Source organism: Natrix helvetica (genome assembly GCF_964273705.1).
Source record: "Natrix helvetica genome assembly, chromosome: 1".
NCBI classification, from domain to species: Eukaryota; Metazoa; Chordata; class Lepidosauria; order Squamata; family Natricidae; genus Natrix; species Natrix helvetica.
Window position 1 is genome coordinate 116,331,867 of NC_138548.1, and position 18,714 is coordinate 116,350,580.

The window sequence follows — 18,714 nt, forward strand, 5'->3', positions numbered from 1 at the left end:
GAACTATCTTTACTCTCATTAACAGTCAGTAAAGTCAGTAAACAGTGAAAGTAACAAAAATAAGGCCGTAATGTTTTTATTCGAACCCCAAGAATTTGGCGTATAAGACGCACCCAGATTTTCACCCTCTTTTTTGGAGTAAAAAAGTGTGTCTTATAGGGCGAAAAATACGGTAGTTCCTACTGGCGTATTAGATCTTGGAGAAGAATCCCAGAATATGCCAACATTCAAACTAGTTATTGTGGCATAATAATTTTCTCTTCTCTGAAAGGATTCTCTTCTTCTTTCCAGTCTATATACAGGTAGTCCTCGACTTACGACCACAAGTGAGACCAGAATTTATGTGCCTGTGAGAAATTTGTTAAGTGAGTTTTGCCCCATACTTCAAAATTTTCTTGTCCCATTTGTTAACGGAATCACTGCAGTTGTTCAATTAGTAATACGGTTCTTAAGTGAATCTGTCTTCCCCATTGATTTTGCTTGTTGGAAGGGTGCAAAATGGGATCATAGGACCCCAGGACAATGCAACGGTCATAAATGTGAGTCAATTCCCAAGCGTCTGAATTTGGGTCACATGACCACAGGGACGCTGTAATGGTCGTGTGAAAAATGGTCATAAGTCACTTTTTTCAGTGCCATTGTAACTTCGAAGAGTCACTAAGTGAACTGTTTGTAAGTCAGGGACTAGCTGTATACCACTTTCCTGGGTCAGTTCTACAGGGTAGAAATTCCGGCTCAGAATGTAGCAGCTAAAATAGTCATAAAGTTGAAGAATTTAGAAAAATTAAATACAAAGAATCTGTATATATTTGCTTGCAAGTCTAATTTAAACTGTTGATCCTGGCTGTTAAAGCCTAAAATCATGCTGAGATGGGCAGCAATAAAAATGACTGACTGACTGACAAAATTGCAATCTTATGACTGCAGGATGCTGCAAATGACTGTAAAGGTACCCATGTTGCTGAGCTCCTGAATTTTGGCCATGTGACAATGGGGGTCCCCTGATAACCAGACGTTTGAATGTGGGTTGTAACTAGCCCCAGGGTACATATGTTGTAACTTTGAACAGTTGGTGGTCATAAGTTGAGGACTGCCTGTATTGTCCTGACCAGCAGCAAATAAATAAAATGAAAAAGATAAAAGACAAATATTTGGTTCTTTGGCTGAAGCAATCAAAGGAAAATGTACCCTATCCCAAGAGAAAACAGAGATAGTCCCCAACTTATCACTGTTAATTTAATGATGGTTCAAAGTAACAATGGCCTTGGCAAAATGGCTTGTGACCCCTGCTCGCACTTATGACCTTATACACACAGTTACATGATCACATTTTTTTCAGTTTCCAGCAAAGCAAACACCCACTGGGGAAGCTGGATTTGTTTCATGATCACAGCAATTCATTTAATGACAGTCATAAAAATTATTCTAAAATTGGGTCCAATTTCTTATGACCATGGTGATGTGACCAAAGCTGCAGTCCCAATTATGGCTGTAGATTGATGACCATCTGAAAGTAAAAAATAAGTTTAAAAGCATTCTTGGGGAAACCTGGGAAGACTGGATTTCCCTCTATGAAGCAAGGGTTAAAAATAATCAAGGGAGGGTGTAGCATTCTAGTTCTCTGTGAGAAGTGGAAATGGTATCTATGTCACTTGAAAAAGAAATCTTCAATAGGCTAATAGCTTGAGGGCATTTTTGCACAGGCTTCAAACACATTTTAGATTTTGCTTGCAAGCCCAGGTCTTTTTAAAGTTAGTTTCACAACTTCCAGTCCACATATAATAAAAGCAGACAGCACTGACTTGCTAGGAGAGAGAAGGGCGGTGATGGGGAGGGGAAGGAATGTATTTCAGTTTGCCCTTGCCTATTGAAAATTGTAGCTCATTGTGTTCTTAGGACAGTAAAAGTGGAAAGCATTGCTTGCAAATAATTTAATGATCCTGCAGATGTAAAAGCAAATACTGTATATAGATAGTCATCAATAGAAACCTCTCTGCCTAATATTCCTAGGTTAAAAAAAAATAGTCTGGTTTTTCTTGCGATCAACAGAATTCCAAAATGGCCCAGAAGAGTTCTGAGGAGTTTATAGAGAGTAGCCTCACCTGTCCAACAGCTCCCAGTCTTCCCCGCCCCAGCGGTCCCGAAACTCTTCTGTGTTCATCCCCCCAATACGATCAAAGTCAGACTTATAGATCCCAAAGAGGCCAAAGCCATTTACTTCCCAGTAGCCTGAGAAAAGACAAGCCAAGAATTCTTTGTTCAGGTTTGTTATGGAAAGCATCAAAAGCTTGAATGGTCCTGTTTGGACCATAGCACTATGTCCCGTAGTGGTAGCAAATGACATTATCTCATGTACATACAAAAGACATGAGGAGGTAACATATGCTCGAATCAATTTAGGGTAGGGGAAGGGTACACCAGCTTTACATGTCCCTTGTAATTGTACCTTTGCTCAGATCAAATTGGTTTCCAGTTAGTATAGAATTGGCTCCATAATGAATGTTGTCACTCACTTATTAATGAACAAAATGCTGGAAGAGTATGCATGTACCTTCTTATTCAAAATAATTTTCTAATGAGTCTATACACAATAGGTATAATTGCCTGCTATAACGTGAGGATTTATGAGGAACAGTTATGGGAACAGAAAGAAGATAAACACATTCAGGTTGGGTACAATCATTCAGTCTTTCTGATACAGTATAAAATGGCTTTCCTATTGCATTCTTCCAGAATGTTTATACAATATTTCATATGTTTCCCATTCCTAACACTCCAGTTGGCTCACAATGAGATAAAAGCTATAGACAAAGACGTATCGTATTTTTCGGACTATAAGACGCATTGGAGTATAAGATGCACCATGATTTGGAAGAGGTAAATTAAAAAAAAAAAGGTTTTTACCCTCTGCAGGCCTCCGAAACCCTTGGCAAACCTTGTTTTTTGCAAAAAAAAAGGGGGGGGGATGCAGAGCTTTGAGAGGCTTGTAGAGTGCTCCTGGGGGTTGGGGCGGTGCAAAATGGCCCATTTTCCCCTCATTTGTGCCCTCCCCAGCCCCCAGGAACACTTTGTAAGCCCCCCAAATTCTCTGCACATCCATTTTTGCAAAAGGGGCAGGGTTTTGGTAGGCCAAAAATGCTGTATTCAGTGTATAAGATGCACCCAGATTTTCACCTTCTTTTTTGGAGGGAAAGGGTGCGTCTTATGCTCTGAAAAATACAGTAATAAACAACACTATAAAGTTAAATGATAAAATATTTCCTCTCTGGGTCAGCTAGCTTCAATTCAACTCCATCTTCTTATCCAAAGTCTATTGGAAAAACATTGTCTTGACTGCTTTCTGAAGATAACAAGGGAGGAGTCAACTGTTCAAAAGGGAGGGGTTGCCACCAGGGAGGCCTGTTTCCTCCTCATGAGGGAGAGGTTCTCAGCCTGTCCTCCTGCCTTGTAGAAAGTGAGAAGGTAAACTCTACCTCAGTCAGATGGTCCCAATTGAAGGTCTAAGTCACAAAAGATTTTAACAAAACGAACGCCTTGAAATTGTATCCAAAAGTCTACTAGCAACTGATGCAGCTCCCTACAGTTTTTTTTTCTTTTGCACCTTCAAGTTACTCTTGTCAGCTACCTGGACAAGTCCATGAAGTTTTCTTGGCAGAATTGTTCAGAAATGCTTGGCTATCGTCATCTTCCTAGGACTTAGAGAGAGTGACTGGCTCACTCATTCCAGAGTACAAGGCATGGAATAATGGATTTAAATTACCATGAAGCAGATTCTAACTAAATGCTAGAAAGAAGCCTTCCTAACAATAGGCACAGAGGTCAATTATCCAGTGGGGTGGTGATCTCCCTTCCATGATGAAAAATAGTTGACTGTGTTCAACCAGTGGCTGGACAGACATCTGTCTGTGATGTTCTCCTTTGGATTCCTGCACACGGTAGGGGCTAGACTCCAAAGTGGTTTTATAGATGTCCTTGTCTCTTTCTCCACATCCAGAAGAAGCACAACTAAAGTATGCAAAACAAGTAATTGCAACCTACCTTTATTTATTCTCTTTTTGGGATGCACTTTTATTTCATTCTGCTGGTGCACTTTTGTTTTTGTGTTTTTAGGATTAGTTGTAAACAGCTTTGAGCAATTGGAAAAGCATATGTAAATATTTAAGTCAATGGATCAATCTACAAAAATAGCAGAATCTAATTTTATTTAAAATACAATGTTGATCTTCTCCAAGGATAAAATGTCATCAAGTCTAATGTATTCATGTTATTTATATACCAAAGGTATGCCTATTTTATTTCTCATTAGTATGTACCTGTACCTAATGTACCGGCTTGTAAGCCATTCTTTACAATGTGAAAGGAAAACTTCCCCATCCTCCTGTTGATAGTATCCATATCGAAAATATTAGGAGATATGATTGTATATTTGTCACCAACATCTATTTTATCTATTTTACTTTTGCTGACTAGAAATGAATTATTTCTATTCAAATGTCATACAAGACTTCTTCCCCCTGGATGCTTGCCTAAATATCAGGGAAATTCCATTTCTGATCCATTATGGAAAATAATATAGAAAGTGGGGAAAGAAATAGGCTTAATGATAGTTGTACTCAAACTATCTCAGAGACACGGAATTTGTAACCTTCTAGATTTGCTGAACTACAAGTTCCAGCAGTCCTAGTCAAGAGTGATCAAAAGGGAGGAGTACTAGAAATAGGAATTTAGCAACATGTGGCACAGATTTTGGTCTCTGGTCTAAATCTTTCCCATGTTGTCTTCTCTGCAAAGACAGTGCCCCTGGAGAAGAAATCATCTACTTCATATTTCCAAGAATAGTTACAACTGTGAAACAGAATTTTACGAGATGAAAATTGGGCAGAAAGGAATGTCTACTGCACAAAACTCAGATGATCCTGAAGACTTTAGAGAATAAGCATATGGCCCCATTTATACAATAATAAGTCATTAATAGCAACAATATGGTACATATTTAAAAAAGAATACACTTCCTCTCAGCTTTTTTCACTAAAACAGCCACACATATGCTGACGGCTTTCATTGAGCAGCCACACTTGTCAGTGTTATCATTTAGTGCTTTTTATTTCAAAACCACTTAGTGGAGGCCTCCCGAAGGAATGGACTAGCCGGGATTCCCCATTCTGTGCCTGAAAATGCTACACCAATTCACAGGCAATAGTTTCCCAGCAGCAACAGAGGTACCTTACCGTTGGGTTCTCGTGGAGAGCTCCCACAGCCCAGCCTCATGACAATGGGTGCATAGGCCAGCTTTCCCTCCACACAGTGTTTCCGGATGCTGTCCAGAATATTGAGGGGAAAGTGAATGTGCAGGTCACAAAGGAATACAATACTGCTGCCATCCTGAGGGATGAAAGAGCATCATAGGCAGGCCATGAGTGGGGGGGGGGACAAAGTATACATTCAACACCTCCCACTGCCCAGGAAGACCCACTCACTTCTCCTTGGGTCTCACCTCTATGGCGTCCACCCCGGCCTGTAAACCCGCAGAGCGCTCAAAGTTCCCTGTACGTTTCAAATACTGGTACCTGTAAAGGAATGGCAAGAAGTAAAGACACAGAGATGGGGGAAGCCAGCGGGAAGCACAGTCCGTTCAGCAAAATGGCTCTTAATAGCAGAGGTTTCCCATATCAAGGAAGTGGCTACAAATCAAGAAGTGATTATTCTAGGTGGAGGAGAGCACATGACAGTCAAGAAGAGGACATGCAAGAAAGTTGAGCATTTTAACTCTTAACTCTTTCACTTTTCAACCAAATGTAAATAAATTCATATCTTATCAAAAGTTCACCAGTAACTTTTTAATCAGTGAACTCTTCAGTTATTTTAAGAAGGAAAGTTCATCATCGACATTTTCTTGCTCATTGTAGAACCATAATTGAAGCCAAGAGACATAAAAACAAATGGATAATTAGGAGCTGTTCTTTAACTTGCAGGCCCACGAATTCAGAATGAGTTTTCTCGGATTAATTCAGGCGGCATGCTTAACAGGGCATAAATCCTATTTAACTCAGTGGAATTACTTCTATGTTCGTATCCACAGGCTCTTGTTGCAAAGTTTTAAGTCAATCACAGGACCACTCCCTCAGCTCTTCTGGCTTTTTCATTACAGTTGTTTATTATTACTTTCCTCATCCCTCCCTTTCCCCCACTTTTGGTTTAGACTGTCAATAGGAAGGCAAGGAGCCCCTTGCTTCTCACTGCAGAGCATAGGCAAGGATGAAGTAAAGGACATTGTCACCCTCTCTGCTTCTTCTCTGCTCTTTTCTTTTTTTTTAGAAAAAACCCTAAAAGTGATTGACCCTTAAGTTGCCATACTCTCAAATCGGCATACTTGGAAGATCAAACTGGAAAGTGGCTAATTGTTTTGTGCCAGCTAGGGCTTTTGAGCAATAGCAATAGCACTTAGACTTATATACCACTTCACAATGCTTTAAAGACCTCTCTAAGCAGTTTACAGAGCCAGCCTATTGCCCCCAACAATCTGAGTCCTCATTTAACCCATCTTGGAAGGATGGAAGGCTGAGTCAACCTTGTCTCTGCATGCTAAGCTGGGTTATAAAATCACAGTCATAGCTGTCTTTCTTCTTTTCTTACTCTATATTAATCCTGGGGACAGACTCCATATAATAGCGGTGACTTCAAGCTGACTGTCCTTTAATTTTTTATATCTGGTGTCTCTTTTAGGTTCTTAAGTGGTTCAGTTTCCTTCAGGTATATCTTGTCTATTGGCTTTTGGAATAATTATATCAAAAACATTTAGCCAAAGTATAACTAGTTGTTTATTGATACACTGATTATTTATCTTTTTCAATGAATGGGATTTATCGAAGTTGCTTTGGGAGTTCTTTTGGCTGAATAAAAGGTAAGACATGCATCCACTGTAATCTACCAATAAAACTGATTAAAGTCTGCAGCCCTAGAAATGCTTATTAATTTATCATCTTGATATTTAAAATAGTTAATAGAACTAAGAACTCATTCAAATTTAATAGAGTGAAGGCATTAAGTATAAACACCACACACACACACCTTTGATCTTTGTATAGCTGTGTTGTTATTGTTATTTCTTTTTTATATACACAAGCACTGGTTCATTTGTGCTGTTATTCTTTGCTACTAAAGCCTCACTCCCTTACACACTGAAGAAAACAGGTTATTTGCAATGAAGTGACAAGTTTAGAGAGGAAATGGAGCAGATTTTATTTAAAAAGCTTTCCATCTCCCTAGTGGTTAATTGAACCTACCATATGTTGCACAGAAAAGTACTGGGCAACATTTGCAGTCATTAAAAGAGGTTTGGGAGTTTTAAGATGTAGCACAGTGATGGCGAACCTTTTTTGGTTCGCGTGCCACAAGTGGGGGGGAGCGCAGGGGGGTCGAGTGCGGGCGTGCCGCACCCATAATGCAACACGCGAACCCCCCCCCCAGTGCGCATGTGCGCAAAATGCATGACCCCCCCATTTTTACATGGTTTTTTTGCTCTCCCCATGCTCCAGGGGCTTTATAGGAGCCTGGGGAGGGCGAAAAGAGCCTCCCCCGACCCCCCGGAGGCCCTCCGGAGGCTTCAGGGACTGTCCAGAGGCTTCCCTGAAGCCTTCAGAATGCTTAAAAACACCCTCCGAGCAAACCGGAAGCGCCTCGCGTGCCCTGACAAATGGCTCCGCGTCCCACTTGTGGCACGCGTGCCATAGGTTCGCCATCACGGATGTAGCAGTTGAGGACTTAGGGAGAACCATCGGAAATGGTTCTGAAGCTTTCATCACTGCTTGGGTTACCTGGGCAGGTGAGCCTCCTGAAGTGCTTTCTCCACGTTCATGTCATCACTATCAAAATCCACCAATATGATATTGAAGTTGGCATCCTTGGTGTTCAGAAATAGGCTGGCCATGTCTGAGATGAACTGCTGTACCCAGCGTGCTTGGTTTTTCACTGCAAAATATGAACAGGGATTTTTGTCACTTTAACACAAAAACTCAATCGAGTGTTCATGGGGAAACATTCCTCTAATTCAGTGGTTCTCAACCTTCCCAATGCCCCGACCCTTTAATACAGTTCCTCATGTTGTGGTGACCCCCAACCATAAAATTGGTGTCTCGGTTCCTAAGACCATCGAAAATATGTGTTTTCCGATGGTCGTAGGCGACCCCTGTGAAAGGGTTGTTTGACCCCAACAGCGGTCCTGACCCACAGGTTGAGAACCACTGCTCTAATTAAAAGCTTCAATTATCTTTATGGACACACAATAGCAAGGGCATACGGACAATTCTCAGCATAGGTTTCAATCTTGACTTCAAAAGACTTCAGAAGTTTCTAGCCCATAGAAATTCTGTATTTGAGCATTGCATTCTTCTAGTAGCAGAAGGAAAGAATTATACAATGAAGACATGCCAATATAGGTAAGCACCCAGGGGTGGGCTGCTGGGGGTTCGCAAGGGTTTGGGAAGACCTCTAGCTGAGATTTGGTGCAGTTCGGAGAATCCCTAAATCCCACTCCTGGCTGGCCCCACCCACCCTGCCCCTTCCCTCCCAGGAGTCCCCACATGGCCCGTTTTGGATGCAGGTGAGTGCAGGGCATGCGTGGATGCTCAGGGAGGGCAAGAAATGTGCCTACTGGAAGTTCGGGAAGGCCAGAAACGTTCCCATTTCCGGCCTTCAGAGCCTGGGGAGGCTGTTTTCGCCTTCCCGGAGGGGCAAGTAAAGCCACTGGAGCCCGGGGAAGATGAAAATGCCCCCCCAGTGCCATGATGCAAGAGGCTGACTAGGTGACGCTCACCCAACAACCGTGCAGGAAGCCGACCAGGCAACGCTCACCCAACAACCGGGCAGAGAACACGTTGTGAATTTTTTAAAGTCCACCCCTGTAAGCACCAATATAATTTCCTTATCACCTATTGATCAGTGCACCTTTGCTCCTTCTGTAGCCTCGTTGTAGAATATGGGATTTATCAATCCAAGCAAAAACACATAATTTAAGATCTGGGATACAGTATTCTTTATTTGCTACTCTCCTTTCATGGTGTACAGAGATTAGCTTGGGAGGGACAGGTCTTACTCATTTTATCCTTCTCTCATTTCCTTCCCACATAGAGCATAGACAGACTTTCCTCCCATAATTTCTCCATTTCTTGTCAAGAAGGTCCCCAAAGGAATAATAATTAGGTAGAAGCAAATTCATCTCTGGTCAAAAATCTGAAGCACGGCTCTTTCTTTTGCCTGACTTATTTTTTTTAAAAAAATATGAAGACAATATGAAAGAAGAATGCTAAATATGCCCATGCTAAATATATTCATCCCAAATCTTTTCCTATTAAGCAAATTCTATAGTTGATATATTGATTTTTTTAAAAAAAAACCTGAAAATTCCACTTATCCAGAAGTAATAGCAGGATAAACAGAATATTTGTGTATTCCAAGAGAGATTTCTTTTCCAAACTACTTTCAACCCCAACCCAACTGTAGTTGGTCTCCGGTTTTGTTTTGCCCTCTGCCTCATACGTCATACCATCTCTGCTGGGAAAAGTAGCCTTTCAACCCTGGCATACAGGGATTGAATCACTTACCTGGGACAACAAAATGTACCATAACATCATGCCTCCAGTTGAGCTGCAAAGGTCGGCAGAGGATGGGTTTTCCATACAGAAGACTCCAGGCACTAGGCGGTGGTTGAGATTGAGTGGACATAGTTGCAGGCCCTTCAGGGTTGACTTCGGTGCTGTCCTCTGACTTGCCCTGGTGGAGCAGGACATAGATGTATTCTGAGAGCCGGACTGTTCTCTGGCCCCTCTCCATCAGCTCTAACTCCATCAGATAGCGGTTGCCTCGGGCTGTGTCTCGCCGCTTCTCAACATTAATGATTCGCAAGAGGGTGTAGATGCTGGGGAGTGGAAGGACAGAAAGCTGTCATATGGAATCTTGGCCACACCAAATACTCTCCTTCAAGGAACTATCTTGCATCAGCTGATTGATTTGGCATTGCTTATCTCCTTTATTCTGACAAGATCCTGGGGAGAACATACACACCCTACAAATACACAAATGTAACCATTTCCCCTAGAGTTAGTACACCTAATTGCTGAATGGAAGGGTGAAGGGGAACCTCACACCGCCCTTATCTATTCTGGTGATAATACCTCCCTTCACATAATTCTCTTCCATTCTTACCCGCCATTCTTCTCATTGAGTTTCTCCATATACTGAGCCACCACATCCACCACCTCGCTCTCACTCAGCTGCAAGTTTCCCGAAACGTTGCACCTCAGATCATTCCAGTCTGAACGGAGCAATTCAAAATCAACAGGGCTGACACTAAACGTTCTTTGCCAATTGATGGAATCCTCTAGCCAGCTCTGCTGGATCTCAGAGTTTTCATAGCTATAATCAGAAACCTCCTCTTCCACTTCTTCCTCCTGGGTCTTCTCGGGTCCTTCAAGCCCCTTTTGTTGAGATTCTGTCTTTTCTGACATCTGTAGGAAAGATGTAACTTGCACACCTTCAGGCAGCACTACCTCTGAAGAATTGAAATTTAACATAGTCCTTGCTGGAGTGGTGACTTCAAAGTTTTCTTTGCTGAACAGCCCTTCTGCAGGCAAGATTGAGGCACTTGGATGCATCTGCCACTTAATACTGCCTTTGAAAGGTTGCCTACCATAAAACTGTTCCCATTTTCGGCTGACTTGTAGGCCTTTCCTTTTAGAAAGATCTGTTTCCTTGGTGGTATTACCAACAAGCGAAGATGTTCTATGGGCAGAGGGAGAAGAAAGTTTGCTGGAGGGAGCAGGGCGACCCTGAGGGATCTTGGAGTTCCATCGCACCTTCCTTGGAGATCTAGGATAGAGGAAGACTCCAGGGAAAACATCTTTCTGTGATGGGGTCTTCTTCTTACTGGGTTGCAACCTGGTCACATATACTTTCTCTGGAGGTTTGTTTGTCTCTTTCTTGGATTGTTTCTCCTTCTTAGGACTCTGCTGCTTGGTCTTCCCAGCAAAGAAGGGCACAGAAAGGAGAGGCTGGAGGCTGAAAGAGCTAGCTTTTTTTGAAGATGACAATAGTCCCTGATCCTTCCTTCCCTTCTCCACATCTTGTGCCCAGTTGAGAGACCGGCCATTGATGATGACATGTTCTCCAAAGGGTGCTGCATTCTCATAAGCCTGGAAGCCCTTAGATGGAGTCTGAGGACTCAGGCTAGGTGCACTGCTTGGTCCTTCAGAGACAGGCTGCCTTGTGAAGTCTCCTTCTTCATTAAACATCTCTTGCTTCTGAAGAAAGCTATCATAGTCCACATTATTCCCGTAATCTTTTGTGGCTAAGGGCCTATCTTTTCTCTTCATTCCAGTGAACACATGGGCATCCAACTCACTGGGGCTCTTGACATCAGGAAAAGGGTCAGTAGGTTCAGGACTATCAGCACCTTCCTCCTCCTCGTCAAGGAAATCTAGGAAATTATTCACAAAGTAGGTCAAACCTTGGAGTGGTATCTGTGATTGGTAGATGACTTATGAGTAGGGAGGTTGTAGCAGACAGTGAGACAAAGAACAGTTTTGAGTCAACAGTGCCTATAAGAGGAGACTGAGAAGAGACTGGGGAGGTAGAAAGCAGCAAACATTTAGAATGCGCATTAGCCATTGGAAAACAGCCATAATATTCCTGTTTCTTTTTTATATATTTTTTTATTTTTTATTTTCAAAACAAACACCACACATAAAATCTTTTTTTTTTTGCATACTGTAGAAAGTGCATCAGTTGGTTACAAAAGGCTTTAGTGCATCTCTTCCACAGTCATCAAACATAATCCATATTAACTCAAGTATTTTAACTCAAATATTTATACAAATTTCCATTATCATACATCCATTTACATTTGACTATAATTGTTTAAACGTCCTTCACCATAAAATATACCAAGATTTAATACATAACCACATACTGGCATTTCATTTACTATTTCTATGATCCTCCAATAACACTGAATCTTTATGTCCTATTCTAGTTAAACATTCATAATATTCAATAACAAAATTTTCTAATCCTTCTTTCCAAATCATTATTTGCAATTTACATCCAATTTCCTTATGTTGTACCCATAATATTCCTGTTTCTTAAGCTCAGCAACCTCAGTTGCTCTGACTGTAAGGTAGAGTTGACTTTCTCTTAAATTCATTTCCCATGAATCCTAGACAGCATGGCTAATGGTGAGGGATAATGAATGAGGCAGTATAACAACATCTGGGGGTATGTAAGAGACAAGTTGTCCCTCCCTGTTCTATATAAGATACTTGATGAAATAATGAAAAACAATAGCCTTATGACCTTCATTTACCTGTACTATTGTTCTTCCCTGCTTCTAGTCTATTCTGGCTAACAAATTATTTTGGGTCAAAAAATAAATGTACAAAATTACTATGCACAAAATAAAAAAAATACATACTATGTAGATTTCTATTATTTGTTTTAAATGCAGAGCTTTTATATTTTGGGGATAGAACTAGAAATTGGAGTGATAGTTTCCTTGGTCTATTTCTAACCAGAAACATTAAGATATTTTTTCTCCCCATATAATTAACAAAGCTTCTCTCTCTCTCTCTCTCTTTTTTTAGAAGAATCAAGGCTATATTTTGCAGAGGCTGAAGGTGTAATATTCTTGCTACTGCAAACCAGATTTAGGTTAGGAAAAGTATTGATTCTATTTTAAGTCAAGCAAAATATTATTCTCAGGATTAACAGTGTCTAGATTGTAAAAAATTACTTCCCTGATTGGGACAGCTTTTAGAAATCCAGTGTCACAAAGATACAGAGAAGAGTAGAGATCAGTGAGTTGCTGAAGGTACAGGGAGTTCTTGATTTATGATAGTAATTGGGACTATAATTTTAATGGCTAAGTGATGTGGTCATTAAGCTTTGTCCTGCTGGAACAGGGGGTTGGACTAGATGGCCTCCAGGTCCCTTCCAGCCTTGGATTGCTGCACTCTTTCAAGGTATCCTCTGAAGCTGCGTCTAGTGCCAGGTTTGTGGTCCTTTCTCCTTCTCCTCCCCTCCCCCCCCACAAACCGGCAGGAAAAAAATACTTTAAAAAGCGGAAAAAAGCTTCCACGAATCGTGTGGCTCACAGCTGAAACCCGCGATCCTCAAAAGCTTTTTTTTTTTACTACTGGTTCACAGAACCAAGGACAATCATCCCTACCGGTTTGGCAGAAACAGGCGGATTTCACCCCTGCTTCTGTGCTCAGGCAGTACTGTATGCCTTTAATAAGGCCACCCCAAAACACAACCTGCCACAGATGGAAATTTAAGCTCTGCAAGTGGATAGTACAAAAAATATCACTGCAAGTCCTGCAAGTGGATGGTATTATAATAATACTGCTGATAGCCAAGGATTCAATAGCTGCTTATAAAATAGGTTAAAAATTAAAAAGGGCTCTGATTGGCTGGAAGAAGCTGGATCCTGGGAATACTCACTATCAGGATTCAGGAAGAGGAAGGCTCTCTGGTGTAGATCTTCCTCCTCTTCATCCATTTTCATGTACTTAGAAAAGCCAAATCTGCAGGTAAAAAGAAAAAAAAAACTTTTCAGACAAGTGTATGTATACATACACAAACCCACACACAATCTGTCTTGCTCAAATATAGCTAAGGGTCTTGGCCTACCTTATCCTATTTTTCACAGATTCTAGAAGGGCATTTTAAAGACTTATAAATATTGCAAGAGTAGGTTTTTGTGAGTCACAGTCTGTTTCACTAGATGTCTGGAGTAGTCTGCTACATACATTTACTCACCTGGATGCACCACAGTATTGAAGGACAGAGACAGTTTTTGAAACTGTGTTTCCGAACACTCAGGTAGAAAAGAACACAATGCACATGGGTGAAATATATTAGTAAGGAGCAAAGCATGGGGAAGGTAAGACCCGATCTCAATGCTGATGTCAGAGAGCACTCATAATATCTAAGTCACAGAAATCTATACTTGTTGTACATGACTCAGTTGTAATTAAAACTGACTCAAATATCAGGAGAGTGTCATGCTGAGGTGTGTCAAGGGACCCCAATCCTCCACTAAGCCTTCTCCATGGGGCTCACACCTGTCCTGCAAATGTCTGCTGAAAGGGCCTTGTAGTAATAGAACCATAAATGCAGAAAATCTTTCACAAGCTGGAACCTGAACAGATTAAAATCACAGCTCATGTATGACTCATGTAAAGGCTCATCCCTGCAGTTGTTGATAGTCAAGAAGTGGGACTCATCAGCATATGTAACGTGTCATGGAGTTGCTTCTCATCCAAAGGTTATTTTAATCAGTTTTTAAAACGACAGAGTAGGGTTGGGGACATCTTCTACAGGGCATCATGATTAAGTGGGACACCTTGCCTCCAGAAGTTGTGAATGCTCCAACAGTGAAAGTTTTAAAGAAGAGATTAAACAACACATTTGTCTGAAATGGTATAGGTTTTCCTGCCTAAGAAAGGGTTTGGACTTGAAGATCTCCAAGATCCCTTCCAACTCTTCTCTTCTCTCCTCTCCTTCTATTCCTATTCCTACCACATTTCTATTTCTATTCTACGGATGGCAATGCAAATATGGTAAATTGGGATACCTGGGAAGGGAAAGAGAGGCAAATCATAAAAGAATGGGTCAACGGTTTTTGTCCTCTAGCCTCTCTATCATTATATGTACCAGAAGCCCAAAGGTTAAATATCTCTTGCATTCTTATTTTTTATTTCAAATATTTCCACACAGATGTTTTTGCTGTGCTCTCCTCCTGCCCCAGAGCTGGGAGGAAATCATGTCGGCATAAATTGTGCTGCTCCTAAAGACCATCCAACATGAGGCCATGCTGTGCTGCTTTTTGTGCAACTTCTCCAGTGGCAATAATGAGAGCAGGGACTGGCACTGTTCCTTGGTTAGATTCAAATGTCGCTAACGATAGGAAAGGCCATTACCAAATGCTGTGAAAAATGTGCACCTGGGTAGTGAGGGATGGTCTGGATGATCTGTTCAATCGTTTCTTAAATTCTTTTCCCAAAGAGAAGTTGATTTAACAATAACTAGATGGCAATTACGAGTTTCTTGTTCTAACTGCAATATGGTGGTTGTGTGGATTTGCGCCACTCAGGTGAAGCCGCTGAATCAGTGTTCTTGGAGAGTTAAACTGTTTTTAGTGTGTCTCAGAGAAGTGTTCAGCTATGGGATGCTCATAGAATTTCTCCAGTTTTTTTTTCCAGATCTATTTTTTAACTACTAGATGGTGGCAACCCCCCTTCCCCCAAAAGAGCCTCTCTTCCTTAGCCACCTCGCGATCAACCGGATTTCTGTAACTGAGATATAGTAGTGTTAAACAGCTGGAGATTCTTTAGTAATTCATTTTTTTATAATTTTATTAAGGATTTTTTTAAAAGTTAAAAGCTAATGCAAACTAATGAAAAGTGAAGAAATAAATCAAGGAGAACCCTAAAAATTCAAGAAAGAAAAAGAAGTAAAAATAATAATAATAATAATAATAATAATAATAATAATAATAATAATAATAATAATAATAATAATAATACAAAGAAGTCATTTCCAATCTTCTTTAGAGCACCTATATGTACAATTATAAATTTACCCCTTATTCTACGGTTATAACACAACTCCCTTCTTCCTACAATTTATTCAGTCTACTCATCAAAGCCATAAATCACAAGTTCATTTTTTTCCCTTGTTTCATGCAAAACGTCTATAAGGCATTGCCATGCAGCAATAAACATAGTCATTGTCTTTTCTTTGATCAAACAATTCAATTTAGCCATCTCAGCAAGTTCCACCACCTTCAACACTTCACCGATTCATGCATCACATCACAGCACACATACATAGTTTTGAACATCCAAAATGATAGAAGAGGAAAAAATTATAACTGTATGTTGAAGTCCTGTCTGTACCAGATTGCGATTTGCAAGTAACTTTTTTTTAAAAAAGAAATAATAATTTTGGGAAGAGAGTGACTGAAGAGTATTCCCAGAGAGCACCGGGCACTGGGAAGGGAATACCTCATCTTATGGGCCACAGAAGCATCGTTTTCTGATTCTATTACACTTGTTGAAGCAGAGAAGGCTAGTCATGATCTCTAGGTCTACCAGTCACCAAAACTTAAAGTGGGGATGAGGAGGGAGGATGTCCCTGTGAAAGTGTGACAATTTTAGTCTCCCACAGAAACAAGTATCAGGCTCAGGGACTGAACAAAAAGGGGTGGTCCCATCACAGGCCTGTTAGATCAATTGCAGCTGAGCAGATTTGCACCTCTGATCATCTCACCTCAAGCTTCTTCCCCCATATGCCAAGGAGCCATGGTGGTGCAGTGCTTAGAATGCAGTACGGTAGGCTAACTCTGCCCACAGCCAGGAGTTCGATCCTGACCGGCTCAATGTTGCCTCAGTCTTTCATCCTTCTGAGGTCAGTAAAATGAGGACCCAGATTATTGGGGGCAATATGCTGACTGTAAACTGCCCTGAGGCTGCTGAAAAGCAATATGGGGCAGTAAATAGGTGCTATTGCTATTGTCCAAAAGAGAGATCTTCTAAAAAAATATTTCTTTCATGCCAAAATACCTTGGACCCAGGTGCAACATGCCTCAGTAGTAGGCTACCTACTAGGTGAGATTCCATTGCTAAGTCCACAACAAACAAAAAATGGGACATATTGTCATTGCTGTGAGCAGGTCATGTGGATGAACCTTCAATCTGTTAAAAGATCTGTTACTTTCTTTCACCAATAGACTTTCCACACTTCAATTACTTCTTTCAGAGGTGCTTTGTAATGACTCTTCTTCATACTTACTTCTCTAGGTACATTGGAGATTCTCTGTAGAAGCATTTGTTTTCTGATTCCATGTGTGTAAGCCGGGTGAAATCATTAGGATAAACGAAAGAGAGGTAGACCTGTAGAACGGGAAAACTGGTAAGAAAAGTCACAATAAGATGTCTATCATTCCAATTTCAACAGAGATGAAGGAAAAAGAAGAACAGATGTGTGGTCTATATCAACAGGAACAAGGAAATCTTAAACCACGATTATTATATAGGACCATAAACCTTCTTAACTGGGGTGAGAGAAACTGTTAAGGTCTGCATCTCAATGTCTGCATTGTGTTATATTTTAAATCTAGCTTTTATTTTCTTTCATAGAGAAACAAACTTCCACTCCAGAATATTGTGGCTAAAGAAACATAGGGATTTATTAAAAGACATTAAATATGGTTTCGGCATTCAGGTAGCAATTACCTTCCCTGTCTTTGCACTATCCCTTCCCAATTCTCTCTTCCTCGATTCACCTTTCGTATCTGTTCTGGTTTGCTAATGTTAATGCAGTTCCCATTAAAGCATTCTGATCACTGTTGATGCTGTTATTTTGCATATTAATAAGAAATAACAAAAAGATGAGAGATGTGCACAGGGGGAAAAATGGTAACAAAGCCCATCAGACACTTACAAATTGCAGGCCCTGATAGCGGGCAATAGGAAAGTCCTTCACCACATATGTGGGGCTGTAGGCACAGGGGACCAGCACATTCTCCACATGGGACGGCTCAATCTGGGGAGCTGATATAAAGGCAATTAAGAAAGAAGAATTAAGATCTTTCTAGACCACATGATGTTATGGGGTCCACACGAACTCAACATAACTGACTATTCACTCCAAATTGTGATCTTCTTGTCTTGATTTGTCCTCATCTGTGACATTCACACTTAATTTCCTCAGTTAAGTGCCAGATATTTATCTTTCTTGCACTTTATGAGGAGGAATTTTGCTTTCTGTGGCACATCCTTCCTTCCAGCATAAAGTGATCTCCCTGCCCTACCATACCGGACCAGTTTTCATTATTCCCATGCTGAAGTATCCTAATATTCCTGGTGAACATCATGTTAGAAACACCTATCTTACCCTTCCCAAAGTTCTCAAGATAGTAAAGGTGGTCAATTTCCTACACATAAACACTTTTTAGGAAGGCCTGTTTAACACTTTGCTGCTCACATGGATATTTACTTAGCCTAATCCCCAAACGCCAGCTTTTATCGTACTTCAGAGCACAATAGAGTTTCCTAGTCTCCAACTGTGTTTCTCTTAGTCAGATTGTTTCTTCTCTCCCACTTACTGAGGAAGAAAATATCCCGAGGGTCAGGCTTCAGCATATCGGCTCCATGTTCATCTCTTTGTGCAGCCCAGAGGTAGCTGTCAGCATGGCTAGCAAGAGACTGAGGCACATGGTCTACCTCATTCATTTTCAGGCTGGATTCATCTGAGGGCAGAGGAAGAGAGGGGCAAGAAAAAAGGAGGTATGACTGGTGTGGTTAAAACTTACATATCCTTGGATATTCGCACAGCAAAGGTAGTCCACATCTCACATTTGTTAGAAATAAACATCGAGCAAGAGGCTTCTTGGAACAGATTCCTAGCATTTTCACAGAGCCTATTAGCAGCAATCAACCTACCCCCAACTAGCAATAATTAGTGGTTTTTCTTCCTTACCCGGTTCTCTTGTTCTTATTAATGTCATTTTCATGGGGGGGGGGGGGGGCATTGTAATTCTGAGAAGCTATGAGTTTTCTACAGCTCAAATAGTTTGCGTGCATGTGTGCTTGCGTGTTTGTGCACGCACACACATAAACGCACACATGACATGTTTAACATATCATTAGAAATTCTTAG

General features: G+C 40.9%; 1 protein-coding gene across 1 annotated transcript in view; it reads right to left on the minus strand.

Annotated features, from left to right (window-relative positions):
* B4GALNT4 (beta-1,4-N-acetyl-galactosaminyltransferase 4) overlaps positions 1-18,714 on the minus strand; it is a 232,801-nt gene that overhangs the window by 3,918 nt on the left and 210,169 nt on the right. The window contains exons 10-19 of the mRNA XM_081936844.1: positions 18,161-18,304; positions 17,497-17,606; positions 16,846-16,946; positions 13,492-13,574; positions 10,201-11,470; positions 9,600-9,913; positions 7,815-7,968; positions 5,495-5,567; positions 5,229-5,382; positions 2,103-2,229 (exon numbers count right to left, since the gene is read on the minus strand). Coding sequence (XP_081792970.1) covers positions 2,103-2,229; positions 5,229-5,382; positions 5,495-5,567; positions 7,815-7,968; positions 9,600-9,913; positions 10,201-11,470; positions 13,492-13,574; positions 16,846-16,946; positions 17,497-17,606; positions 18,161-18,304 — 2,530 coding nt within the window. The remainder of the gene's footprint in view (positions 1-2,102; positions 2,230-5,228; positions 5,383-5,494; positions 5,568-7,814; positions 7,969-9,599; positions 9,914-10,200; positions 11,471-13,491; positions 13,575-16,845; positions 16,947-17,496; positions 17,607-18,160; positions 18,305-18,714) is intronic.